Raw genomic sequence first — 22800 nt, forward strand, 5'->3', positions numbered from 1 at the left:
CTTAGATGATGCCACTCTTACTCGGGGCTAAACTAAATCACACGTAACTGAGAGCAGTACTGGTGTATAGAAAGGACGTGTTGGCAGACGGGAAAAAAAGAATAAATGTGCCCTGTAGGGTAACGTAACTGGTGGAAATGTACATAATTTACAACCACTGACATTGAGTTGGGGTTTCACTTTAAGAGGCTGGTCTGACTTGTGACGTAATTAAGTGAAGTTCAGATATCAGTTTTTGAATTACAATATATGAGTTTTTTCTTAAACATTGAACACCTCACGTCATTTTATTTGCAAATCTTACACCCTTTTCCTGAGTGGCAAGCTGTGACCAGTGGGTACTATTCACACAGATTTACAGGCAATCCAAGCTTTATGTCTGTTCAGGCATCAGAAATTCACCCCAACAGAATTCAAAGGGACAGTCCCAAAAATCTGAGGTATGGAACCAAATTCCCTTTAATTGAATCGACATGGGTGGGGATAAGTGAATGAATTACTTAAAGATTATTTTCTATTGGAATTGGTTTATTATTGTCACATGTACAAAGATACAGTGAAAAGCTTCCCTTGCATAATCTTCATCCAAATCAATCCATTAAACAAATCATTCTAACTTCTTTGCTTGATGCATGCAAGTATTATGGTGATATATTCTGGATAATCGAGGTCCTAGGAACACAATCTTGTCTGTATGTGTGTATTTATTAATGCTTTATGCACAACACAAAGTGGGGAGGGTTTGTGACCCGTGAGGATGACACACACAGGGCTGCAGTGCGATTCACACAGGTTGCTTGTGTAAACAAGTTCATTGCTACTATAATACAATGTGCAGAGGGCAGAGCTTATCCACTGTGGTGGCAATAACAGGAATGCAGATAGTAATGTGAATGGTAAGTGATTAGGGAAAGTGGGGGGATGCGCAGCAAGTCTGGTGTACCTTGTGTACAGGTCAATGAAAGCATGCAGGTGCAAAGGGACATCACACAGCTGGTGGAACATATCGTCCTTACCTCAGAATTTCCACATCACTGTAGCAGTACTTCATGCGATAATCTCCAATCCTGCGGCTGCTGTCCTGGCCTCCAATCAACCCACACTGCTTAATTTTTGCAGCATCCAGACCTAGAGACAGCACGAAAGATTAAACATTCCTTCTGAGCAGTGAGTGTCCGGCACTGGAGCAGGGGCCACATGCTGACCAGGAGGGGTTCAACACTGTGGCAGGGTCCACGCGCTAATCGGGAGCACCCGGCACCAGGGTGGGGGCCATGCGCTGACCGGGAGCATCCGGCACTGGGACGAGGCCACATGCCAACCGACAGCAAGATGAACGATTAAGCATTCATCTGCATCTGACTTGAGAAAACTGACCCGTCTTAAATATTGATGTCTAATGGAAGACAAATTTGCATTTAAAAACAATTAACATATAAAGGCTTTTTTCCCTGCTTGCAGACGCTTGTGAATTAATGGGTATCTGATGTAAGTTGTTCATTCGAAGTTTTATGTTTTAGCAGGTCAGGGCACCGTTTTGCTGATTACGCTGTTTGCTGGCGAAGTCTGCGAAGTCCACAGGATATGAATTTCATGCCTGCTCAAGTTTTCTCATGGCAGTAGAAATGGATGTGGCTTCAACTTCGACATTTAAGAGAATCAGAATCAGGTTTATTATCACTGGCAGGTGACGGGAAATTTGTTAACTTAGCAGCAGCAGTTCAATGCAATACATAATATAGAAGAAAAAATAATAATAAGTTAATCTTATTCAGTATATGTATATTGAACAGACTAAAAATCCTGCAAAAAACAGGAATACTATATTTTTTTTCTTAAAAGTGAGGTAGTGTCCAAGGGTTCAATGTCCATTTAGGAATCGGATGGCAAAGGGGAAAAAGCTGTTCCTGAATCGCTGAGTGTGTGGCTTCAGGCTTCTGTAATTACTACCCGATGGTTGTCTCTTGGGGTCCGAGGAAGACTACATTGTGCAGGGTGGCAGTGTTTATTTTTACGAGGCTGAGTTGCGAGCTTGACATCTACCCGGCAGGGATGGAGAGCACGCTTGGAAGCACTGGATCGAACACAGGAACCTTTGTTCTCCAGCCTGGTGCTGATCTCACTGCACCACCAGCTGACCTTTGGTTGCACAATGTAACCACTGCGTGAAAGATATTGAAGTGGAAAAGCCTTGCACAGAGACGATCCCACTCTCTCGTCCTCAGAAGTCAGGGTCCAGTGGCATGGAAAATCGTTACGGCCGGCAACTTCCTTGGCTGCTTTGGATGGCCGTGTCTTCTTAAGTGCTCTGCCGCGCCCTACACACTCCACGATGCGCTGCTGCAATGCCTTCTCAGCCGTTGAACCCCCGGGGTTTCCTCCGCTTGATCCACTGATCACCGATGCCGGGATGAGCAAATTCCCATCTCACCGAGGGTTTCAGACCCGTTGGCTACCCTCACCTGGTTCAGCCGGCCTGTGAAGCCGATGCCCGGGGTGTGGCCGCTGTCAAACAGCTACAAGGAGCCACAGGTGAGAGCTGAGTGCCAGGTGGGGACCAACAGATGACGAGCCACTCCAAGGAGAACGACAAGCCCCTCCCCCCCATCTAGGGGTGCTACCCCTCCTATGCACTGATGGTAACAGTGAGAAAAGGGGAAATACATGGATGGGAGGGGTTTGAAGGGCTCCGATCCAGATGCAGGGCAATGAGACTCGACCGAATAACCAGCATGGACTAGATGGGCTGAAGGGCCTGTTTTGGGCTGTAGTGTCTGTGCCTCTATTCTGTACCTGGCCAAACCTGTCTTGGGATAAGATGATGGCGATAAGAACTTAATTTCTGGTACAGTAATTAGAATTGCTTCTTTAGTGTCATTCACACCAACACCTATTGAGGCCCAGTGAATCAGTGTGCATCTATTTCATTAAAGATGGTTAGGATATAAAGGCTCTACTGAGGTAACATTCTTTAACAGAAGAAATTCATTCCTTCATTGACATCTTCTGATGTACACAGAAGAGTTTAAACCTACCACGACATTTGGCATTGGATTCTGTTTTTCAAAAAACACAACCGCAATCAAATCTGTCCCACTTGGAGCTTCCCATGTTATAACTGGAGGGTGTGATCAGTGAACTTCACCACCCCCTCTCTGCTTTCCCATATTAAGTGGCCCCCTCCCCCTCACAGTTACTGAACTGTTAACGTTTACGCAGCATTCAGACAGGATCTCTCTCCGAGGGAAAGTTAGTCACACAGCTGCTAGCCGTGAAACTTTATATGGAGAAAACTAGCAGCGTAGGAAGCCTGCATACAGCCAGTCTTGTTTCCTGCAATGGCTTTGGCAAGGTTTTAATATCCTGAATTCAATAGAATGCAAAGAGAATGGAGAGGAGCTTCCACTCCAATTTTTGTGAGGGTTCCAGACACTGCATATTTAGCAGAAGAATTCTACCTATCAAATTATGGCAGAAACTAAATTTAGGGATACAAAGAAACTTGGAGTTTAGTCAATAGACAATAGGTGCAGAAGTAGACCATTCGGCCCCTCGAGTCTGCACCGCCATTCTGAGATCATGGCTGATCATTCACTATCAATACCCGGTCCCTGCCTTGTCCCCATATCCCTTGATTCCCCTATCCATCAGATATCTATCCAGCTCCTTCTTGAAAGCATCCAGAGAATTGGCCTCCACCGTCTTCCGAGGCAGTGCATTCCACACCTCCACAACTCTCTGGGAGAAGAAGCTCTTCCTCAACTCTGTTTTAAATAACTGACCTCTTAGTCTCAATCCATGCCCTCTGGTACTGGACTCTCCCAACATCTGGAACATATTTCCTGCCTCAATCCTATCAAATCCTTTAATTATCTTAAACGTTTCAATCAGATCCCCTCTCAATCTCCTCAATTCCAGCGTGTACAAGCCCAATCTCTCCAATCTCTCTGCGTAAGACAGCCCTGCCATCCCAGGAATCAACCTAGTGAATCTACGCTGCACTTCCTCAATTGCCAGAATGTCCTTCCTTAAACCTGGAGACCAAAACTGTACACAATATTCCAGGTGTGGTCTCACCAGGGCCCTGTACAAATGCAAAAGAACATCATTGCTCTTGTATTCAATTCCCCTTGTAACAAAGGCCAACATTCCATTTGCCCTCTTCACTGCCTGTTGCACTTGCTCATTCACCTTCATTGACTGGTGAACTAGGACTCCTAGGTCTCTTTGCATTTCTCCCTTACCTAACTCGACACCGTTCAGACAATACTCTGCCCTCTTGTTCCAGCTTCCAAAGTGGATAACTTCACATTTATTCACATTGAATGACATCTGCCAAGTATCTGCCCACTCACTCAGCCTATCCAAGTCTCCCTGTATTCTCCTAACGTCCTCTTCGCATGTCACACTGCCACCCAGTTTAGTATCGTCAGCAAAGTTTTCAATGCCCTCATCTAAATCATTGACATAAATCGTAAAGAGCTGTGGTCCCAATACAGAGCCCTGTGGTACCCCACTAGTCACCTCCAGCCAGTCTGAGAAACACCCATTCACTGCTACCCTTTGCTTTCTATCTGCCAACCAGTTTTCTATCCATGTTGAAACCCTGCCCCCAATGCCATGAGCTCTGATTTTACTCACCAATCTCCTATGTGGCACCTTATCGAATGCCTTCTGAAAATCTAGGTACACAACATCTACAGGCTTACCCTCGTCTAACATCCTTGTTACACCCTCAAAAAACTCCAACAGATTAGTCAGATTAGTCTAGGTAAGGTCTAACCCCTATTTCAAACCAGTGCATTAATTAGAAAAATACATACAAAATGCTGGAAGAACTCCAACATCTGCAGATTTGCACTTGCTTGTGGCACAGATTTGAGATCTGGACATTCTCCAGATGCCACGATCGGAAACATCTTCCGTGTCAAGGTCACTCACCGAGCTGCGACAGCCGGAAGAGCTCGTCCTCGTTGTCTGTCGTGTGATCAACGCTGACTTGAGTCACCTGGAGTTGCCCGTCTGCAGTGGATTTGCACAGCAGGGCTCGGCTAGTGCCTGCCAACAGGAACAGGAGACCAGTTAAAATGCTGAACCCCACTTTGCTTATGGCTGGACCTGAGTCAGTTTGGCATGTGGGTGGAGAAGAGGTTAGAGGAAAGAAGAGCAGTAAGGAAGGAACAAGCTCAATGGACAGGGGCAGGGCAGAAGTCATCAATAGGGGTGCACTGGTGTTTGAGGAAGGCAGGGGAGAATGGCTTAGTGAACATAATGCAGCCTCAAGAAATGCCAGTTGTACTCAAAGCCAAAACTATACACCAACCTCAACACAGGTTCATCCAGAGATGCCAAATAAGCCTGGCTCAAACTCCATTTTAGTCAAGACCACATCTGCAGGCTAACGAAGACAACGCTTGTAAGCTGCCTTATGCTTACTCCAGGAAAGCGAGATTGCGTTTAAAACTAAAATAAACCGATGTGATGTTGGACCAACAGGCAGACATCTGAGGGCCTGTACAACAGCCATTCTACAGCACAGCTAAGTACCTATGTTGGCGATGTAGAGCTTGTTGTTGAGAATAAGTGCAACAATGGCAGTCGTTCCTCCGGAAATCTCCTGCTCGATTTTATTGAGTTTTTCCAGGAGCTTCTGGTACTGCTGTGGAAGCTGAGAGTGAGGAATACCCTGCGAGACAAGGACAAAACACAGATTAGAAGGGGCAATGTCGTGGGAGTGAGGCAACAGGGAGAGGATTGAGTTGGAGATTTGCGACACCCAGGGTGAAGGGGAGTCGATGGTAGCAGAACAGGCTTGACCAGCTGCAGGAATCCTTATCCCCTTATCAGAGGGGAATAAAACTGGAGAACACGGATGCGGGGCAAGAGATTTAGAGAGAATCAGAGGGGGATCCGTGTACCAGCCAAGGCATGGTGTGTACCTGGATTATTGCCAGGGAGAGCCACTGATCACATTCAAGTGTCTAAATGAGCACCTGTATCACCAAGGCATAGCACAGAAGGGGTCAATGTAGATGGATGGCCATTGATAGTAGATGTGTTTCTACAACCACTAACAGAGACCGGTTAAGCCTAATGGGCCTGTTGTCAAAATGTCGCCAGAAGTGCTAACAATTTTATTAGAACTATTTTATTAAACAGACAAGGGACAACCAGAGGATGTAGTGTACCTGGACTTTCAGAAAGCCTTTGATAAGGTCCCACATAGGAGATTAGTGGTCAAAATTAGAGCACATGGTATTGTGGGTAGAAAATTGGTTGCTAGACAGGAAACAAAGAGTAGGGATTAACAGGTCCCTTTCAGAATGGCAGTCTGTGACCAGTGGGGTACCGCAAGGCTCGGTGCTGGGACTGCAGCTATTTACAGCATACAATAATGATTCAGATGAAGGGATTAAAAGTAACATTAGCAAAATTGCAGATGACACAAAGCTGAGTGGCAGTGTGAAATGTGAGGAGGATGTTATGAGAATGCAGGGTGACTTGGACAGGTTGGGTAAGTGGCATGGCAGATGCAGTTTAATGTGGATAAATTTGAGGTTATTCATTTTGGTGGCAAGAACAGGAAGGCAGATTACTATCTGAATGGTGTCAAGTTAGGAAAAGGGGAAGTACAACGAGATCTAGGTGTGCTTGTACATCAGTCACAGAAAGTAAGCATACAGATACAGCAGGCAGTGAAGAAAGCTAATGGCATGTTGGCCTTCATAATATGAAGTTATGTTATGAAGGGGAGTTGAGTATAGGAGCAAAGAGGTCCTTCTGCTGTTGTACAGGGCCCTGGTGAGACCACACCTGGAGTATTGTGTGCAGTTTTGATCTCCAAATTTGAGGAAGGACATTCTTGTTATTGAGGGAGTGCAGCGTAGGTTCACGAGGTTGATTCCCGGGATGACGGGACTGTCATACGTTGAAAGATTGGAGCTACTGGGCTTGTATACACTGGACTTTAGAAGGATGAGAGGGGATCTGATTGAAACATATAAGATTATTAAGGGATTGGACATGTTAGAGGCAGGAAACATGTTCCCGATGTTGGGGGAGTCCAGAACCAGAGGCCACAGTTTAAGAATAATGAGTAGACCATTTAGAACGGAGTTGAGGAAAAACTTTTTCACCCAGAGAGTTGTGGATCTATGGAATGCTCTGCCTCAGAAGGCAGTGGAGGCCAATTCTCTGGATGCTTTCAAGAAGAAGCTAGATAGTTATCTTATGGATAGGGGAATCAAGGGATATGGGGAGAAGGCAGGAACGGGGTACTGATTGTGGATGATCAGCCATGATCATGGTAGTGCTGGCTCAAAGGGCCGAACGGCCTACGCCTGCACCTGTTGTCATAACTAAGCACATTAATTCTCAAGTCTCAAATATAGCATCATTATCTAGAATTATTAGTTTGGAAATGTCAGACTCCTCTGAATAAGGGAGTGACAAATGAGATTGTCCCCCCTCACCACAGCTGCCTACAACCCGGCAGCACCACACTACTGCTTTTCCTTCCGACGGGAAAGCTGAGAGCTGACAATAAAGACGTTCAGGATCACTTGCGATGGACCAAAATCTGCGAGAACAAAATACAGCAGTGGCTAATAAATGCAAGATTTAAAAGAATCTCTGTTACTCTACATGTGTAAATCAGAAAGCAGCACAGCACAGGAGCAGGCCATTCGGCCCAGAATGTTGTACTGAACCAGCTAAAAAGAAAATTTAAAAAAACACCCAAGCACCAATCCCTTCCACCTACACAATGTCCATATCTCTCCACCTTCCTTACATCTATGTGTCCATCCAAAAGCCTCTAATGTATTTGCCTCTACCACCAGACCAGGCAGCGCATTCCAGACACCCACCACTTACCTCACATCCCCCCTGAACTTACCTCCTCTCATCTTCACTGCACACCCTCTGGTTTGAGATAATTCAAGCCTGGGGAACAGAAACGCCCCATCTGCTCTACCTACGCCTCTCAATCTTATAACTACCAGCTCTCTCATCTGCCTCCACCACTCCAGAGAAAAACAACTCAAGATTATCCAGCCTTTAATGCAGGACTCAAGGCGTATGGATTCCGTGCATTTAGGGATATCTACATAAACGCATGAGTGAGAAAGGGATACAAATATATTCTAAATTCATTAAAGTGACTTTGTCAGTGGTGGCTCATATGGGGCATGAATGTGGCAGGAACAAATATATTCCTGTCTAGAGATAAAATTTCTTTTAAAACAAGATATACTTTATTCAAAAATAAAATTATATACAATAATCCATTCAATGACTTTCAATCCTTTACAACTGTTTCCACTGCTGTCTTTACATTTTCACACTTTTCACCACCCACGTAGCACTCTGTTCTTCCATATTTACATTCAGGGGGTATACCCCCCAACCCCCTACCCCTCAACTCCCAGGGGAGAAGAACCCCAGACTGTGGTTCTTCCCTACCGGGCCCTTGCGGTGGCTGCACCGAGTTTGAGTGCGTCCCTCAGCACGTACTCCTGCAGCCGAGAGTGTGCCAGTCGGCAGCATTCCCCCACGGACGTCTCCGTGTGCTGGTAGACCATCAAGTTTCGGGCCGACCAAAGAGCGTCTTTCACCGAGTTGATGATCTGCCAGCAGCACCGGATGTTGGTCTCGGTGTGCGTCCCCGGGAACAGCCTGTAGATCAGAGAGTCCTCTGTTACACAGCTGCTGGGGATGAACCTCGACACTGTCCCTTCCATCCTCCTCCACACCTTCTCCGCGAACCCACAGTGTGCAAAGAGGTGGGTCACCGACTCCTCCTCACTGCAGTCCTCCTGTGGGCAGAGGGGCGTGGAGACGACGTTCCGGGCGCATAGGAGGGATCGGACTGGGATGGCCCCTCTCACCGCCAGCCAGGCAAGGTCTTGATGCCTGTTGGTGAGGTCTAGCGATGAGGCATTTTGCCAGGAACTGGACGGTCTGCTCAGGGAACCACCCCACTGTGTCCATCTCGTCCTTCTCCTGCAGTGCCTGCAGGACCTTACATGCTGACCACTGCCTGATGGCCCTGTGGTCAAAGGCGTTGACCTGAATGAACTTCTCTATGAGGGACAGGTATGGCGGCAACGACCAGCTGACAAGGGTGTTGCTCGGGAAAGGGGCCAGACCCATCCTTCGTAGCCAGGACGACAGGTAGAACCTGGGCACGTAGTGGTACTTCGTGCCCGCATACCTGGGATCCACTGTTACGAACCCCATAACTGGGTCACTAAAAAGCAAAGATAGAGAGGTCTGTTGAAGTCTGATGGTACTATTTTTAACAGTATTTATTGATGAAATACACAAAAATAATCTCAACGCAAACATACAGATAATATACGTCGTCAATACTAAATCTAAAAGTGCAGGTATAATAATAATCAATAAGAAATAAGCCCTATCGTTGTCTAGGGGATAATGTATTGTCCTATGGAAATATAAAAGTCACTCAGTTCATCCAGGCTGCAGCCTTTTGTTTGTCGCTGTGTTGCACTTTGTTGGAGAGAGAGAGAAATAGGAATAGAATGGGAATAGGTACCGCTACAGGTTTTCCATCCATTATGATTTCGATCCTTCAGGAGTCCCGTTGGGGTGGCTGTTCACTTGTGGCCTCTCCTTTAGCTAAACCGTTCTTCCGTGGTGAGGCCGCCAATCCCAGGCAAGGGAAAGGACGCACACAAGCCCCCCACCGGCTGTCGCTATTAAACGCTGTCACTGGATTTCTAGCCTTTCTCCTGGTGCGTCTAAGGGGTTGTTCCCCAGACCCTCTTTTATTCTTACTCATGGGGTCTCAGATGTCAGGTTGGGATGATGCAATCCCTCAACCAGCCCACTCTGGTTATTCCCTGAGGGCTTCAATGAATAGTACAGTACTCAATACACAATTCCGTCTCCAAGAGACAATGGCCGTTATCAGTGGCTTTGTTTCGCTGAGGCCAGGACACATTCCAAAACCTTGAGGATTCTCTCTCATTTCCTGGGTCCCAGACCCCAATTAATAGCGATCTTGCGATTCTCAAAAAGGAGGGGGCTACTTTGTATCCTTCGGCCCCTCAGAGTTGTGGCACATTCGTAACACCACACACAACCTGATGCAGCCACACACGAAGCTGGCCATCAGGGTGAGGGCGACATTGGGAATGTTTTTGCCCCCGTTGTCCAGGGACTTATGCATGGTGGTCCATCTGACCCGCTCCATCTTGGATCCCTAGACGAATCTGAAGACGGCTCGGGTGATTTCCGAGCTGAAGGAGTGGGGGACTGACCACACCTGCGCCAAGTACAGCAGCCCTGAGAGCACCTCACACCTGATGACCAGGTTCTTGCCCGCTATCGATAGGGAGCGCCCTTCCCACAGCCCCGGTTTCTGTTTCACCTTGGCAGTCCGCTCCTGCCAGTTCTTGTTGGACGCCTCGGCCCCTCCGAACCAGATCCCCAACACCTTCACGTGATCAGACCTGGTGGTGAAGGGGACGCTGGATTGGTCGGGCCGATAACCTGTTTTTAAAATGCCTGACTGTAGCTGAAGCAAAAAGACAGAAGGATAGAAGTTTGGAGGATGGGAATGTCTTGGTGGACTCACCTGGACAGTTGGTGTTAGTGCAGGAAAATAATGAAAAAATGCATGGGAAAAGTTTTGCAGCAAACTCCCTCAGTTTTTTTCTCTCTCTCCCTTTCAGTCACACCGATCTTTCAGCATTCCCCAGTCCGCACAAAGAAATGCTCTAAGCACACAGTCAAATTAGCCTGATCCCTCTTGCCGCAAAAGTCTGCACTTGATTTGACACAAGCAGAACCTACACCCGAGGGCTGATATTTCTGGCAAGCAGTGAGTCAGCTCAGCCCATTTTGTTCAGTCCTTCTCCTATGAGGAAATGCATCAATAATTCCTTTCATAATCTCACTTTCTGCCTTAGTGAAACACTTCCTAAACTTCTACAAGGCACACAGCAGCCTTTCAGACACAGCAAGATCTCACTAACAACAAGAAGCAGATAATCAGCTTGGGAGCTATGTTGGTGGGGAAATCCCCATCTACAGGATACCTGGGGAATTCCACTGCACCACCTCCATCTGTGCCAAAGGACCACCCCTCCCCACCTCAACTGTCCACTTGAGAAAGCAGACAGGATCTGAGTTTTACTTCCAAAAGACAAAATCAATGAGTCTAGGTCTCTCTCAGCAGCTCATAAAAAAATTATTGGATTGGATTAAGGACATGGACTTGCCAGGAAGGCACCTCAATGTTAAGAACTGGAAACCTACCACATAATGTGCTGGTTCAACCAGAAACACTAACATGATGTACACGGACTTGCATTAAGACTCACCAGTAGCTGTTAGAGAACACATATTACAGCTGTGGGATTACCTCGGGAAGCTGAGACTGCAGGTTGGCCTTTTCCGCCAGAGAATCATCTATTGATTCGAAGAAGCTGCGTTCTACCACATCGAAGGCCTGTGGAGAAAAAGAGAACAAAGCCCTCAGCATGTGCAGCCATTTGCTCACACCCTCCAGCTGATCGAAAGCAAGTGAACTGTTTGTCAATGGGCTGAAAATACCTCACACAAATCCAGCCCAATTCATTGACGGATGGGTTAATATCAGTAAAAGTGGCCTGCATTCCCTGGGAGCCCTCTTTGGAATTGGAAAGATGAGCTCTGAACAGCCAGAACTATGTTGCTGGAACAGGTAATTTATCTCACTTCATTCGGGGGGGGGGTGGGGGGTGGTGTGTGTGTGTGTGTGTGTGTGTGTGTGTGTGAGACAGAGAGAGAGAGAGAATGGGTGACGGGATTTGTGTGTGTATACATGTGCGTACAGGAAGGAGACACAGACTGCTATGAGCTACAAGTCTGGACAAACTTGGGACGCTTTCTTTGGCATGAAGAAAAGCTAAGAGGAGACCTGGTAGAATTAATAATAAAATTATTAAGCAGCACAGGTACAGTACATGATTCAAATCTTTTACCCATGCTAGGTATGCCCAATACTAGAGATGTGTGGGGCACGCTTTTCTTTAAAGGCACCGAGTGAGTCTGGAATGCACTGCCAGGCGTGGACGTGGAAGATGCTGCTCGACACATGACTACATAGGGGATGAAAGGATATGGATCAGGCAGAAAAGATTTGGTTTAATTTTGCATGGTGTTTGACACAGACAGTGTGAATTAAAGGGTTTGCTCTTGTGCTGTAACTGTTCTATATTTATTTAGAACAGTTGTTCTTTCCCCCGCTCCTTAATAAAATGAGCCACTGCATCCACTGTCACCTCAGGATATCAATTCTGATTTATACAAACTCACTAGGCACATCTTTGTCGCCAGAGTGACGACACCCTCAGTCAGTCCCTTGGAGGAAGAGACTCAGTTCCTCAAACCTGTGCTGCCATTCAATTACATCATCAGAATCAGGTTTAATATCAATCACTGGCAAAAGTTGTGAAATTTGTTTGCAGCTGCAGTACAATGTAATACAAAATAAAATCTGTAAAAGAAATGTACAGTGATTTACGGTTAATTGGGACATTTTAGGACCAGTGCATCTTGGCTAATTTAAGTGGCTGTCCCAAATAGCCAAAGTTTCATGGACACAGACAGCATCCGCTGTTGACCTACTGTAGCAATAGGCAAGTTGCAGTGAATGGGTCCAGGTCCTCAGGGCAGAAGTTGACTGTGGCAGTGGCCAACCTCTCAAAGGTCTTCAGTGAGTGCAACTGGGTGACAAACCACAGACAGAGTCCAGAAACAGAGACATGGGATGCTGTATTGATACCACCAAAGTTTCAGGAACTTCAGCAGTGTTGAAGCACGCAACCACTGCTGTGATTTTTGGTTAGACCTGTGAATAATCATTTTATTTCATAATTAGGATCCAGTCTGTTACTTAATCAAATCTTTCTAGTTGTCACCATTCTGTTATCAAAATGTAGCTTTACTGGTGACCTTGTTTACAGAGAATGTAAAAGCTGTATCAAATTCAAACTTGGGCAGACCTCCTGGTGTCCACCAGTCCTTTCTAAGAAATTGCCCGTTATTTTGAGCACCAACTCTTGTGTGGCTTTTAAGCTTGCTCGCACGCCATCCGACCCATCTTCCTGTAAAATGAACAAATTCAGGAACCATACCTTCACTGTCTTTCGTGCAGGGTATTTATATAGTTAGCAAAATGGTGTGGCCCCACCAACAACACCTGACATACTTTTGGTCGCATACTGCCAAACTGTAAAATACCCAGTTATACAAAGGCAAATAAATAAAACTGCAGGTGCTGGAAAACAAATTAGAAATGCTGAAGAACTCCGCTGATCAAGCAGCATGTGGAAAGAGAAGCCAGCTAACTTTGCAAACAAATACCCTTCCTCAGAACTGAGGCATAAAACTACTTAGTGTAAGTAATAGAGAAGATGGGGGAGGACAAAGGGAACACCAGTCATAAGGTGAGGCGAGTTGATTACCTTTCTCACTGTAACGTGTTATTAAGTCTGGGCAAGTAGCACACACGGTCACTGATTCTCCTTTATTGACAGCACACACAACTTGTTCAAAGACCACTAAAAAACTGGTCAAATGTGATTTATTTTCACAAAACCATGCCTGACTACCTTTGAGTTTTTCTTAGTGCTTTTAATTTTTTAGGAAGCTTCTTATCTATATTCTACAATGAATGTTAATTTTTGCTTCTAATTTCTCATCTCCTTCCCTTTTTGAATACTCTTTTACAATTCTCCTACCTAATGGAAGCTTAGGAGTCTTGGGAATTTTGGACAATTAAACCCCAATACACCAACTATCCCTGAAGGTGGTCTCGGCCCGAGGAACGCCAGCTGTTTCCTCTTTCCCACAGATGCTGCCTGATCTGCTGAGCTCCTCCAGCATTTTGTGTGTGTTGCTTTGGATTTCCAGCACCTGCAGCAAATTTTCTTGCGTTGATAGCTCTCTCTCTAGCCACATTTGCTGCCTGTCCATCATCTTTGCTTTAAGTAATCCCTGACCCTTAGCTTTCACAGAAGTGTAACCCATAGCCAGAGATTTCCTTTGCATCTTCAACAAGGTACTTACAACCTTTCTGGGTAATGCCCAAATCAATTTGGTTTACTCAGTGACCTATTTAGGTCTAGTACAACTACCCTGCTTGTTTTTAATACCTCTACTTTAAAATAACTGATCCCACAGACTTCTCATTTTGCCCTGAAAATCTCGAGAACTTATGTGCTCACTGATCCTCTAACCTTTTAAAAATGCTGTTTTTCCCAAATGAACCATCATGTGTGTCTCAGCACTTAATTTCCTTTGCCACACGAGTGCCCATTTCATCAGTCTGAGCTCTTCAAAATCTTGCCTCCTCATTGAGCAGGATATTCCTGAGGTCCTCTGTGACAGTATCCCCACGTAATGTGAACACAAATATCTGGCACCTTCCAGCAAGCCCCAACTCAATGAAGTACACTCAGATCTGGGGGACAATACCTGCAACAGCACCTTGCGTACGTTAGCGTCATTGTGACTCTCGGTCAACTGCCCCAGCAAGAGCTCTGCCGTCAGCCTCTGTGTCACAAACTTTGAGACTCGGCTTCCATCATATCCATTGAAGACCCCGTAAAGGAAACACTCATCTTCTCTGGAGGAGAGAGAAAGCAGACTTGAGTCAGCTGTGCTCAAGGGTCAAGCACCCAATTGAGGTTTCCTAGTGTATCGCAAACAAAAAACTTCAAAGTACATTTATATTCAAAGTACAGTTGCAAAAAAAGTTTGTGAAATGTTTGCAGTTATCTGGCTTTCTGCATTAGCTAATCAAATGTGGTCCGATCTTCAGCTAAATTGCAATAATAGACAAACACAATCTGCCTAAACTAATAACAAAAAAACTTGTGTACTTGTCAATACTGAGTACGCCATTTAAACAATCACAGTCTAAGTTCAAAAAAGAACCTCTGGGGTAATGTCTTCTACAAAAGCTATTTGGAGTGTTGCAATCAGATGAGATTGGATGTGTGGGTTGTAAAGGTGCCCTGCCCTATAAAAAGACACACAAAGTCAGGTTGCTGTCAGAGCCCGTCAAGAAAGATCTGTTTATGTGCACCATACCTCGATTAAAACAACTTTCAGAGGGCCTTAGAAAAAGAGTTCTAGAGATGCATGAAGCTGTTAAAGGTTGTAAAAGCTTTTCTAAAGACCTGAATGTTTATCAGTCTGCAGTAAGAGAAATTGTCCACAAATGGAGGAAATTCAGTACTGTTGCTACTCTGCCTAAGAGTGGGTGTCCTGCAAAGATCACACCCAGAGCACAACGTGAAATGCTGACGGATGCGATAAAGAACCCAAGGGTAACAGCAAAAGACCTGCAGAAATCTTGAACCTGCTAAAGTCTCTGTCATGTGTCCACTACAAGGATAAAACTGAACAAGAATGGTGCCCCTGAGGAAACCACTGTTTTCCAAATAAAACCATTGCTGCACGTCAAGTTTGCAAAGACTGCCTGGTTGTTCCACAACACTTCTGGGACAATGTTCTGCGGACAGATGAGACAAAAGTTGAACTTTTTTGTAGATACTATGTTTGGAGGGAAAAGGGAATCCCACACCAGCACCAAAACCTCATTCCAACTGTGAATGAGTAAACAATGTGTTTAATAAAGACATGAAAAGTACAAACAATTGTTTGTATGTTAGTAGTTTAGGCAGATTGTGTTGGCCTATTATTCTGACTTAGATGAAGATCAGACCACATTTTATGAGTAATTAATGCAGAAAACCAGGTAATTCCAAAGATTTTCTATTATACAATCTTTTCACAAACTTTTTTTTAGTATATGCATACTATACAGTATAAAACCTTGAGATTAGTCTCCTTACAGGCAGCCATAAAACAAAAAAACCCAATAAAACCTATTAAAAAAAAGTTCATTGAACACCCAATCGTGCGAACAATAGAAGTAAACAAGTAACATTCAGAACTGAAGTTCACAAAAGTGAGTCCACAGCACCAAAACCAGTCATAACTGCATTCGATCCAGGAGCCCTTTAGTTGCAGGACATAGTTTCCGTCCAATGCAGAGACAAGTGAATCTTATGAAACAATGAACTGAAACACCAGCCCATCCCTCACCTCTGGGACTACCACCCTGATATTTTCAATCTGGCCTAACTCTAAAGTTGGTCAAACTTTGAGTCGTTGCCCGCTCTCGGATGCAGCCCCTGCCACTTCGACATGGTCTCGGGCCTGGGTCCCACCGCCTCGACATGATCCATACCTGACCTTTTTAATCTGACTCAGCACTTAAACTGGCCAAGTAGCAGGTTGTCCCTCGCTCTTGGACCAGGCCCACTTTGATACACTCTCCCGCTGGCTCAATTCAGCCTGTACCTGGCCTTTCCAATCCGGCCCGGCGTTTAAATCTGTCAAACAATGGGCCGCTCTGTGATCTCGGGCTAGAGCCTCATCGCCGCCAGTAATGGCCAAACATTCTCTCTGTTCCCACTCTCGGGCCTGCTCGATTCAGCCCGTACCCGCCAAGCCACAACCATCCTGCACCTTCGAGGCATCAGTTCGCACCACAAAAATGTCAGGCTGTTCAAGAGCTCAGCACCAGAAAGAAAGCTACAGGCTATTGATTGCAGTGATAGAAACATAGAAAACAGGTGCAGGAGTAGGCCATTCGGTCCTTCGAGCCTGCACCACCATTCGGTATGATCATGGCTGATCATCCAACTCAGAACCCTGTACCTGCTTTCTCTCCATACCCCCTGTTCCCTTTAGCCACAAGGGCCATATCTAACTTCCTCTTAAATATAGCCAATGAACCGGCCTCAACTGTTTCCTGTGGCAGAGAATTCCACAGATTCACCACTCCCTGTGTGAAGTAGTTTTTCCTCATCTCGGTCCTAAAAGGCTTCCCCTTTATCCTTAAAATGTGACCCCTTGTTCTGGACTTCCCCAACATCTGAAACAATCTTCCTGCATCTGGCCTGTCCAATCCCTTTAGAATTTTATACGTTTCAATAAGATCCCCCCTCAATCTTCTAAATTCCAGTGAGTATAAGCCTAGTCGATCCAGTCTTCCTTCATATGAAAGTCCTGTCATCCCAGGAATCAATCTAGTGAACCTTCTTTGTACTCCCTCTATGGCAAGAATGTCTTTCCTCAGATTAGGGGACCAAAACTGCACACAATATTCTAGGTGCGGTCTCACCAAGGCCTTGTACAACTGCAGTAGAACCTCCCTGCTCCTGTACTCAAATCCTTTTGCTATGAATGCCAACATACCATTTGCCTTTTTCACCGCCTGCTGTACCTGCATGCCCACCTTCAATGACTGGTGTACAATGACATCCAGGTCTCGTTGCATCTCCCCTTTTCCTAATCGGCCACCATTCAGATAATAATCTGTTTTCCTGTTCTTGCAACCAAAGTGGATAACCTCACATTTATCCACATTAAATTGCATCTGCCATGAATTTGCCCACTCACCTAACCTATCCAAGTCACCCTGCATCCTCCTCACAGCTAACACCGCTGCCCAGCTTCGTGTCATCTGCAAACTTGGAGATGCTGCATTTAATTCCCTCATCTAAATCATTAATATATATTGTAAACAACTGGGGTCCCAGCGCTGAGCCTTGCGGTACCCCACTAGTCACTGCCTGCCATTCTGAAAAGGTCCCGTTTACTCCCACTCTTTGTTTCCTGTCTGCCAACCAATTCTCTATCCACATCAATACCATAGCCCCAATACCATGTGCTTTAAGTTTGCACACTAATCTCCTGTGTGGGACCTTGTCAAAAGCCTTTTGAAAATCTAAATATACCACATCCACTGGCTCTCCTAGTTACAAGTCTACTAGTTACATCTTCAAAAAATTCTGTAAGATTCGTCAGACATGATTTTCCTTTCACAACTCCATGCTGACTTTGTCCGATGATTTCACCTCTTTCCAAATGTGCCGTTATCACATCTTTGATAATCGACTCTAGCATTTTCCCCACCACCGATGTCAGACTAACCGGTCTATAAACGCTTTCAACAAGAAGTGTGATTAATGAAGAAGGTAATAGTTGTGTTTGCTACCAGCAAGTCGTCGCTGTGCTTCACCAGTGCCACCTTAAACCAATCATGTTTCCTCTTACCTTCCTATACTCCACAGAAAATACACTTGACTCTCTTGAAAACAGAAACACTATCTCAGGCAATATACTGGGAACTCTAGTCTGCATTCTCTCCAGTACTCTCACATCCCTCCAACGGAGTAGTGAGCAAGACTGCATACCTTATTCCAGCAACACACACAAGATGCTGGTGGAACACAGCAGGCCAGGCAGCATCTATAGGGCCGAGACCCTTCGTCAGGGTCCCAAAAACGTCAACAGCGCTTCTCCCTATAGATGCTGCCTGGCCTGCTGTGTTCCGCCAGCATTTTGTGTGTGTTGCTTAAATTTCCAGCAACTGCAGGTTTCCTCATGTTTACACCATATTCCAGCTTGGGTCTTACTAATGTTTTATACACAAGAAGTATAACCTCCCAGCTACTGTACTCACTGTCCCATACGTCTTCTGAACCATGTTATCTGTCCGAGCTGCCACCTTCAAAACATTTGGACTTGCACACCAAGATCCCTCTAGGAATAGGAATAGGCATCTGTTAGTCTCGTGAGACCATGGATTTGCGCCTTGGAAGGTTTCCAGGGTGCAGGCCTGAGCAGGGTTGTATGGGAGACCGACAGTTACCCAAGCTGCAAGCCTTCCCCTCTCCACGCCACCGAATTTGTCCAAGGGAAGGGCACTAGGACCCAAGCAGCTTGGCACCGGTGTCGTCGCAGAGCAATGTGTTGTTAAGTGCCTTGCTCAAGAACACAACATGCTGCCTCAGCTGAGGCTTGAACCAGTGACCTTCAGATCACTAGACCGTTGCCTTATCCTCTAGGCCACGCGCCAAGATCCCTCTATTCCTCAAGATACCCTGGAAACCTGTTAATACTCCTAAAAATGCATCACCTTACATTTATCTCTCCATTTGCCACAGCTGAGCCCATTTTCACACCTACATCACCCTGTAGCCTACGATTACCCGCCACACTATAAACAACTCCACCAATCTTTGTCTCATCTGCGGGATTTACTGATCTCACCTCCGACATCCACATGTGCATTTAAAACAGCAGAGGTTCTGGCACCGTTCCCTGTGGAACACAAGTAGCATCCAATTGCAAAAACAACCCTCTACTATCACAAACATGATGCTGGAAATCCAAAGCAACACACACACAAAATGCTGGAGGAACTTGCCGATCAGGCAGCATCTATGGAAAAAAGTCAACAGTCGGAGTTTTGGGCTGAGACCCTTCATCAGTGACCTCTCATCTTCATTTCCAGTTTTGATAAAGGGTCTCGGCCTGAAACGTCGATTGTTTACTCTTTTCCATAGATGCTGCCTGGCCTGTTGGGTTCCTCCAGCATTTTGTGTGTGTTCCTCTACTATCACCATCCACCTCCTATTGCCAAGTCAGCTTACCAACTTGCCCTGGATCCTATGGGCCCTCACCTGATGGAACATCTTCTCATGTGGGACCTTCTTGAACGCCTTACTGAGGTCCATATTACCACATCCACTGCACTGCCCTTGCCAATGCACATTGCTGTTTCTTCAAAGATTTCATTCAGGTTGGTCGGACAAGTCCTACCCTAGACAAAGCCATACTGGTGTTTTTCCACATGAAATTAACACTATCCTGCAAAAATTTTCCAATAACGTCCTCAGTACTTATGTCAAGCCCATAGATCTGTTAACAGAACATAAAACACAGAAATCTACAGCACATTACAGGCCCTTCAGCCCACAATGTTGTGCCGACCATGTAACCTAGTCTGGAAACTGCCTCGAGTTTCCCTACCACATAGCCCTCAATTCTTCTAAGCTCTATGTACCCATCTAAGAGTCTCAAAAAAGACCCTATTGGATCCGCTTCCACCACCATTGCCGGCAGTACATTCCAAGTACTCACCATTCTCTGTGTGGAAAAACTTACTCCTGACATCCCCTCTGTACCTATTTCCAAGCAGCTTAAAACTATGTCCCTTTGTGTTAGTCATTTCAACCCTGGGGGAAAGCCTCTGGCTATCCACAAGATCAATGCCCCTCATCATCTTATACACCTCCATCAGGTCACCTCTCATCCTCTGTCACTCCAAGGAGAAAAGACCAAGTTCACTCAACCTATTCTCATAAGGCATGCTCCCTCCAATCCAGGCAATTATTGTAATGCCTGCACTGTTTTGTGTACTTTATGCAGTCCTAGGTAGGTATGTAGTCTAATGTAGTTTTTTTTCTGTGTAGTTACATACGTAGTTCAGTCTAGTTTTTGTACTGTGTCATGTAACACCATGGTCCTAAAAGAACGTTGTCTCATTTTTACTATGTACTGTACCAGCAGTTATGGTCGAAATGACAACAAAAGTGACGACTTGAACACCTTTGTAACTCTCCTCTGCACTCTCTCTATGGTAGCCACTGCTGCCTTGCTTGAAAAATGGGACATTTGCCGTCCTCCTGCCACCTGGTACCTCACTTGTAGCATGTTAAGATTTACTCATCCCAGCCAGCACCATAGCAATCCCTTTCCTTGAATTCCATCATTGCCTGGGATAAATCCCATTCACCCAGGGGACTTAGCCACCTTTAATCCTACTAAGGCATTGAGTACCACCTCTTTATTTATGGAGACTTGCTATTTATTTTTCCTCTTTGATGTGTTCTCCAACTATAAAATCTACTTCTTTTGCAAATACTGACAAAAATCATATTCATTTAGGATCTGAACTATATCAGAGTCCATGAAAAGTTCTTTTGTCCGAATGGGCCTATTGTAATTTTGGTTATTCTTTTGCCCATAATATACTTATTAAATTCCCTCAGATTTACCTTAATCCTGTCTGCCATTGATGTTCTGGATTATAGGTTACACCAGATCGTTATAAAATATGACTTCTGTACCTCCTGATCAAGACAGTATTTTATTCAACATGAATTCATCAGCAATATTCAGAGAATCCTCTAATTCATGATATTTTTACTTGACAACTCTGGGTTACCTCCACTCCCCTGTCTCTGGTCTCCAACCCTTCTTCCTCATTTTTTTTCATCTTCTCGCTTTCATTTATGATACTTAAAGTCCACGTCTTTAATCATTTAACAAAACAACATGGCTTGGTAACAATGGTTGTTTAACTCCAATAAATGCTTTGGAAGTGTTATCTGATGTTAAATTGCAACACTAATGTAATTTGCTTTTGTGGGTACGGCACTGGAAGTTCATCTCACATGACACTTAGTTTGTGAACAATGCTTCAGTCAAATTTTACTTTGAAAATTTGTTGTAATGCTATGTACAGGTAGGTGAAGAAAAATGCAAAAACCATCCCCCAATAAGCTTATCGTCTTCACCGGTAGCCTCTTATTTTCAACAGAAATAGTAAGAAAGATTGTAACCCGGACTCATTGCTCACCAGCTCTCATCATCAACAACAAAATCCCCAGTTCACTCACTCATCATGCTCAAAAGGAACAGATGCAAACTGTTATTTCCAATTATTCAGAAATGCTGCAACCTTTTGAGGGTTGGAATCCATTTGCCACTGCCAATTTTCACAGACGTAACAAAGGAAAGAAACTCTTTCATCCTAAGAGTGATGATTTATTAGCACTGTCCCAACAATGATGGCAACTTGCATTTGAATAAAACCGTGGCAGAAAGCCCAAAAGCCGAGACACATAAGGAGATAGTGGCCCAGGGTTAAGCAGCAGGATTTCAGAAACACCCACCTACCAGCAACCTTCTTTGGAAAATAATACATTAGCCATCCAAGTCAGGCTGCTCATAATTGATACTTGACATAACTTCATCAAGATCTCCCTTAGCCAATCTACAGGCTCTGGTCAAGTCACACCTTTAATCTAGAGCACACGACTGGGTCAGCAACGATTTCCTACAATTCAGTATTTGAAAGGCCAAAGTCTTTGGTCCACATCACAACATCTGATCCCAAACAAATCTCTCACAAGCTGGAAGCTGACCCAGGGTTAAAACTCACCGAAACCTCAGCCAACCATCCTCCAAGCTGTGAGCCTCAATACTGGTTCCATCTGCCTGGTAAATGCGATTTGTGCCGTAACCGATCCCCGAGAGGTGGCACACTGTGAGGTCATCTGTCCAACTCAGCTGCTCCTGGTCACGTTGGGAAATTACCCTCAGTGTCTGAACATAATGTGATCACCAATCTAACACGCGCAGCCAAAGGGGGGGGGGGGCAGAGAGGAGGAATAGACTAGACTGACAGAAAGATTTGGGGGGGGGGAAGAGGGGAACTGGGGGAGGGTGGGATGGGGAGAGGGAACAGGGAGAAGAAGGGGTATGGGGAGGGGAAGGGTGAGAGGGGGAGAAGAGGGGGAACAGTGGGATGAAGCGGAACGGGGGAGAAGGGGAACGTGGGAGGGAAGGGGGTATAGGGAAGAGAGGAGTGAGAGGGGGAACGGGAATGTGTGAGGGGAGGGGGGAATGGGATGGGAGACGGGTGAGTAGGGGAGGGAGGGGAGTGAGGAAAGCCAGAAGGGAGGAAAAGGAGAGTTGGAAGGGGAAGGGGGATGGAGGGGCTGACAAGTTTCGGGTTGAATGAAGGATAGGGGATATGTCAGCAGCTGCTCTCGTAGTCCCGCAGAGTCTCCCCACCCGTTTATTCCCCATCTGCCTCCACCCACCCCTGCCATTCCCACGCCTCTTGCCCTGTTT

At 45.5% G+C, this 22800-nt stretch overlaps 1 protein-coding gene across 1 annotated transcript in view; it reads right to left on the reverse strand.

Moving 5' to 3' along the window:
- Positions 1-22800, reverse strand: part of tab1 (TGF-beta activated kinase 1/MAP3K7 binding protein 1) — a 50222-nt gene that overhangs the window by 25958 nt on the left and 1464 nt on the right. Inside the window, exons 2-7 of the mRNA XM_059953843.1 lie at positions 22106-22239; positions 14491-14641; positions 11393-11479; positions 5548-5686; positions 4942-5058; positions 1017-1128 (exon numbers count right to left, since the gene is read on the reverse strand). Of these exons, the coding sequence (XP_059809826.1) occupies positions 1017-1128; positions 4942-5058; positions 5548-5686; positions 11393-11479; positions 14491-14641; positions 22106-22239 (740 nt within the window). The remainder of the gene's footprint in view (positions 1-1016; positions 1129-4941; positions 5059-5547; positions 5687-11392; positions 11480-14490; positions 14642-22105; positions 22240-22800) is intronic.

The sequence above is a fragment of the Hypanus sabinus genome, chromosome 29 (genome assembly GCF_030144855.1).
Source record: "Hypanus sabinus isolate sHypSab1 chromosome 29, sHypSab1.hap1, whole genome shotgun sequence".
NCBI classification, from domain to species: domain Eukaryota; kingdom Metazoa; phylum Chordata; class Chondrichthyes; order Myliobatiformes; family Dasyatidae; genus Hypanus; species Hypanus sabinus.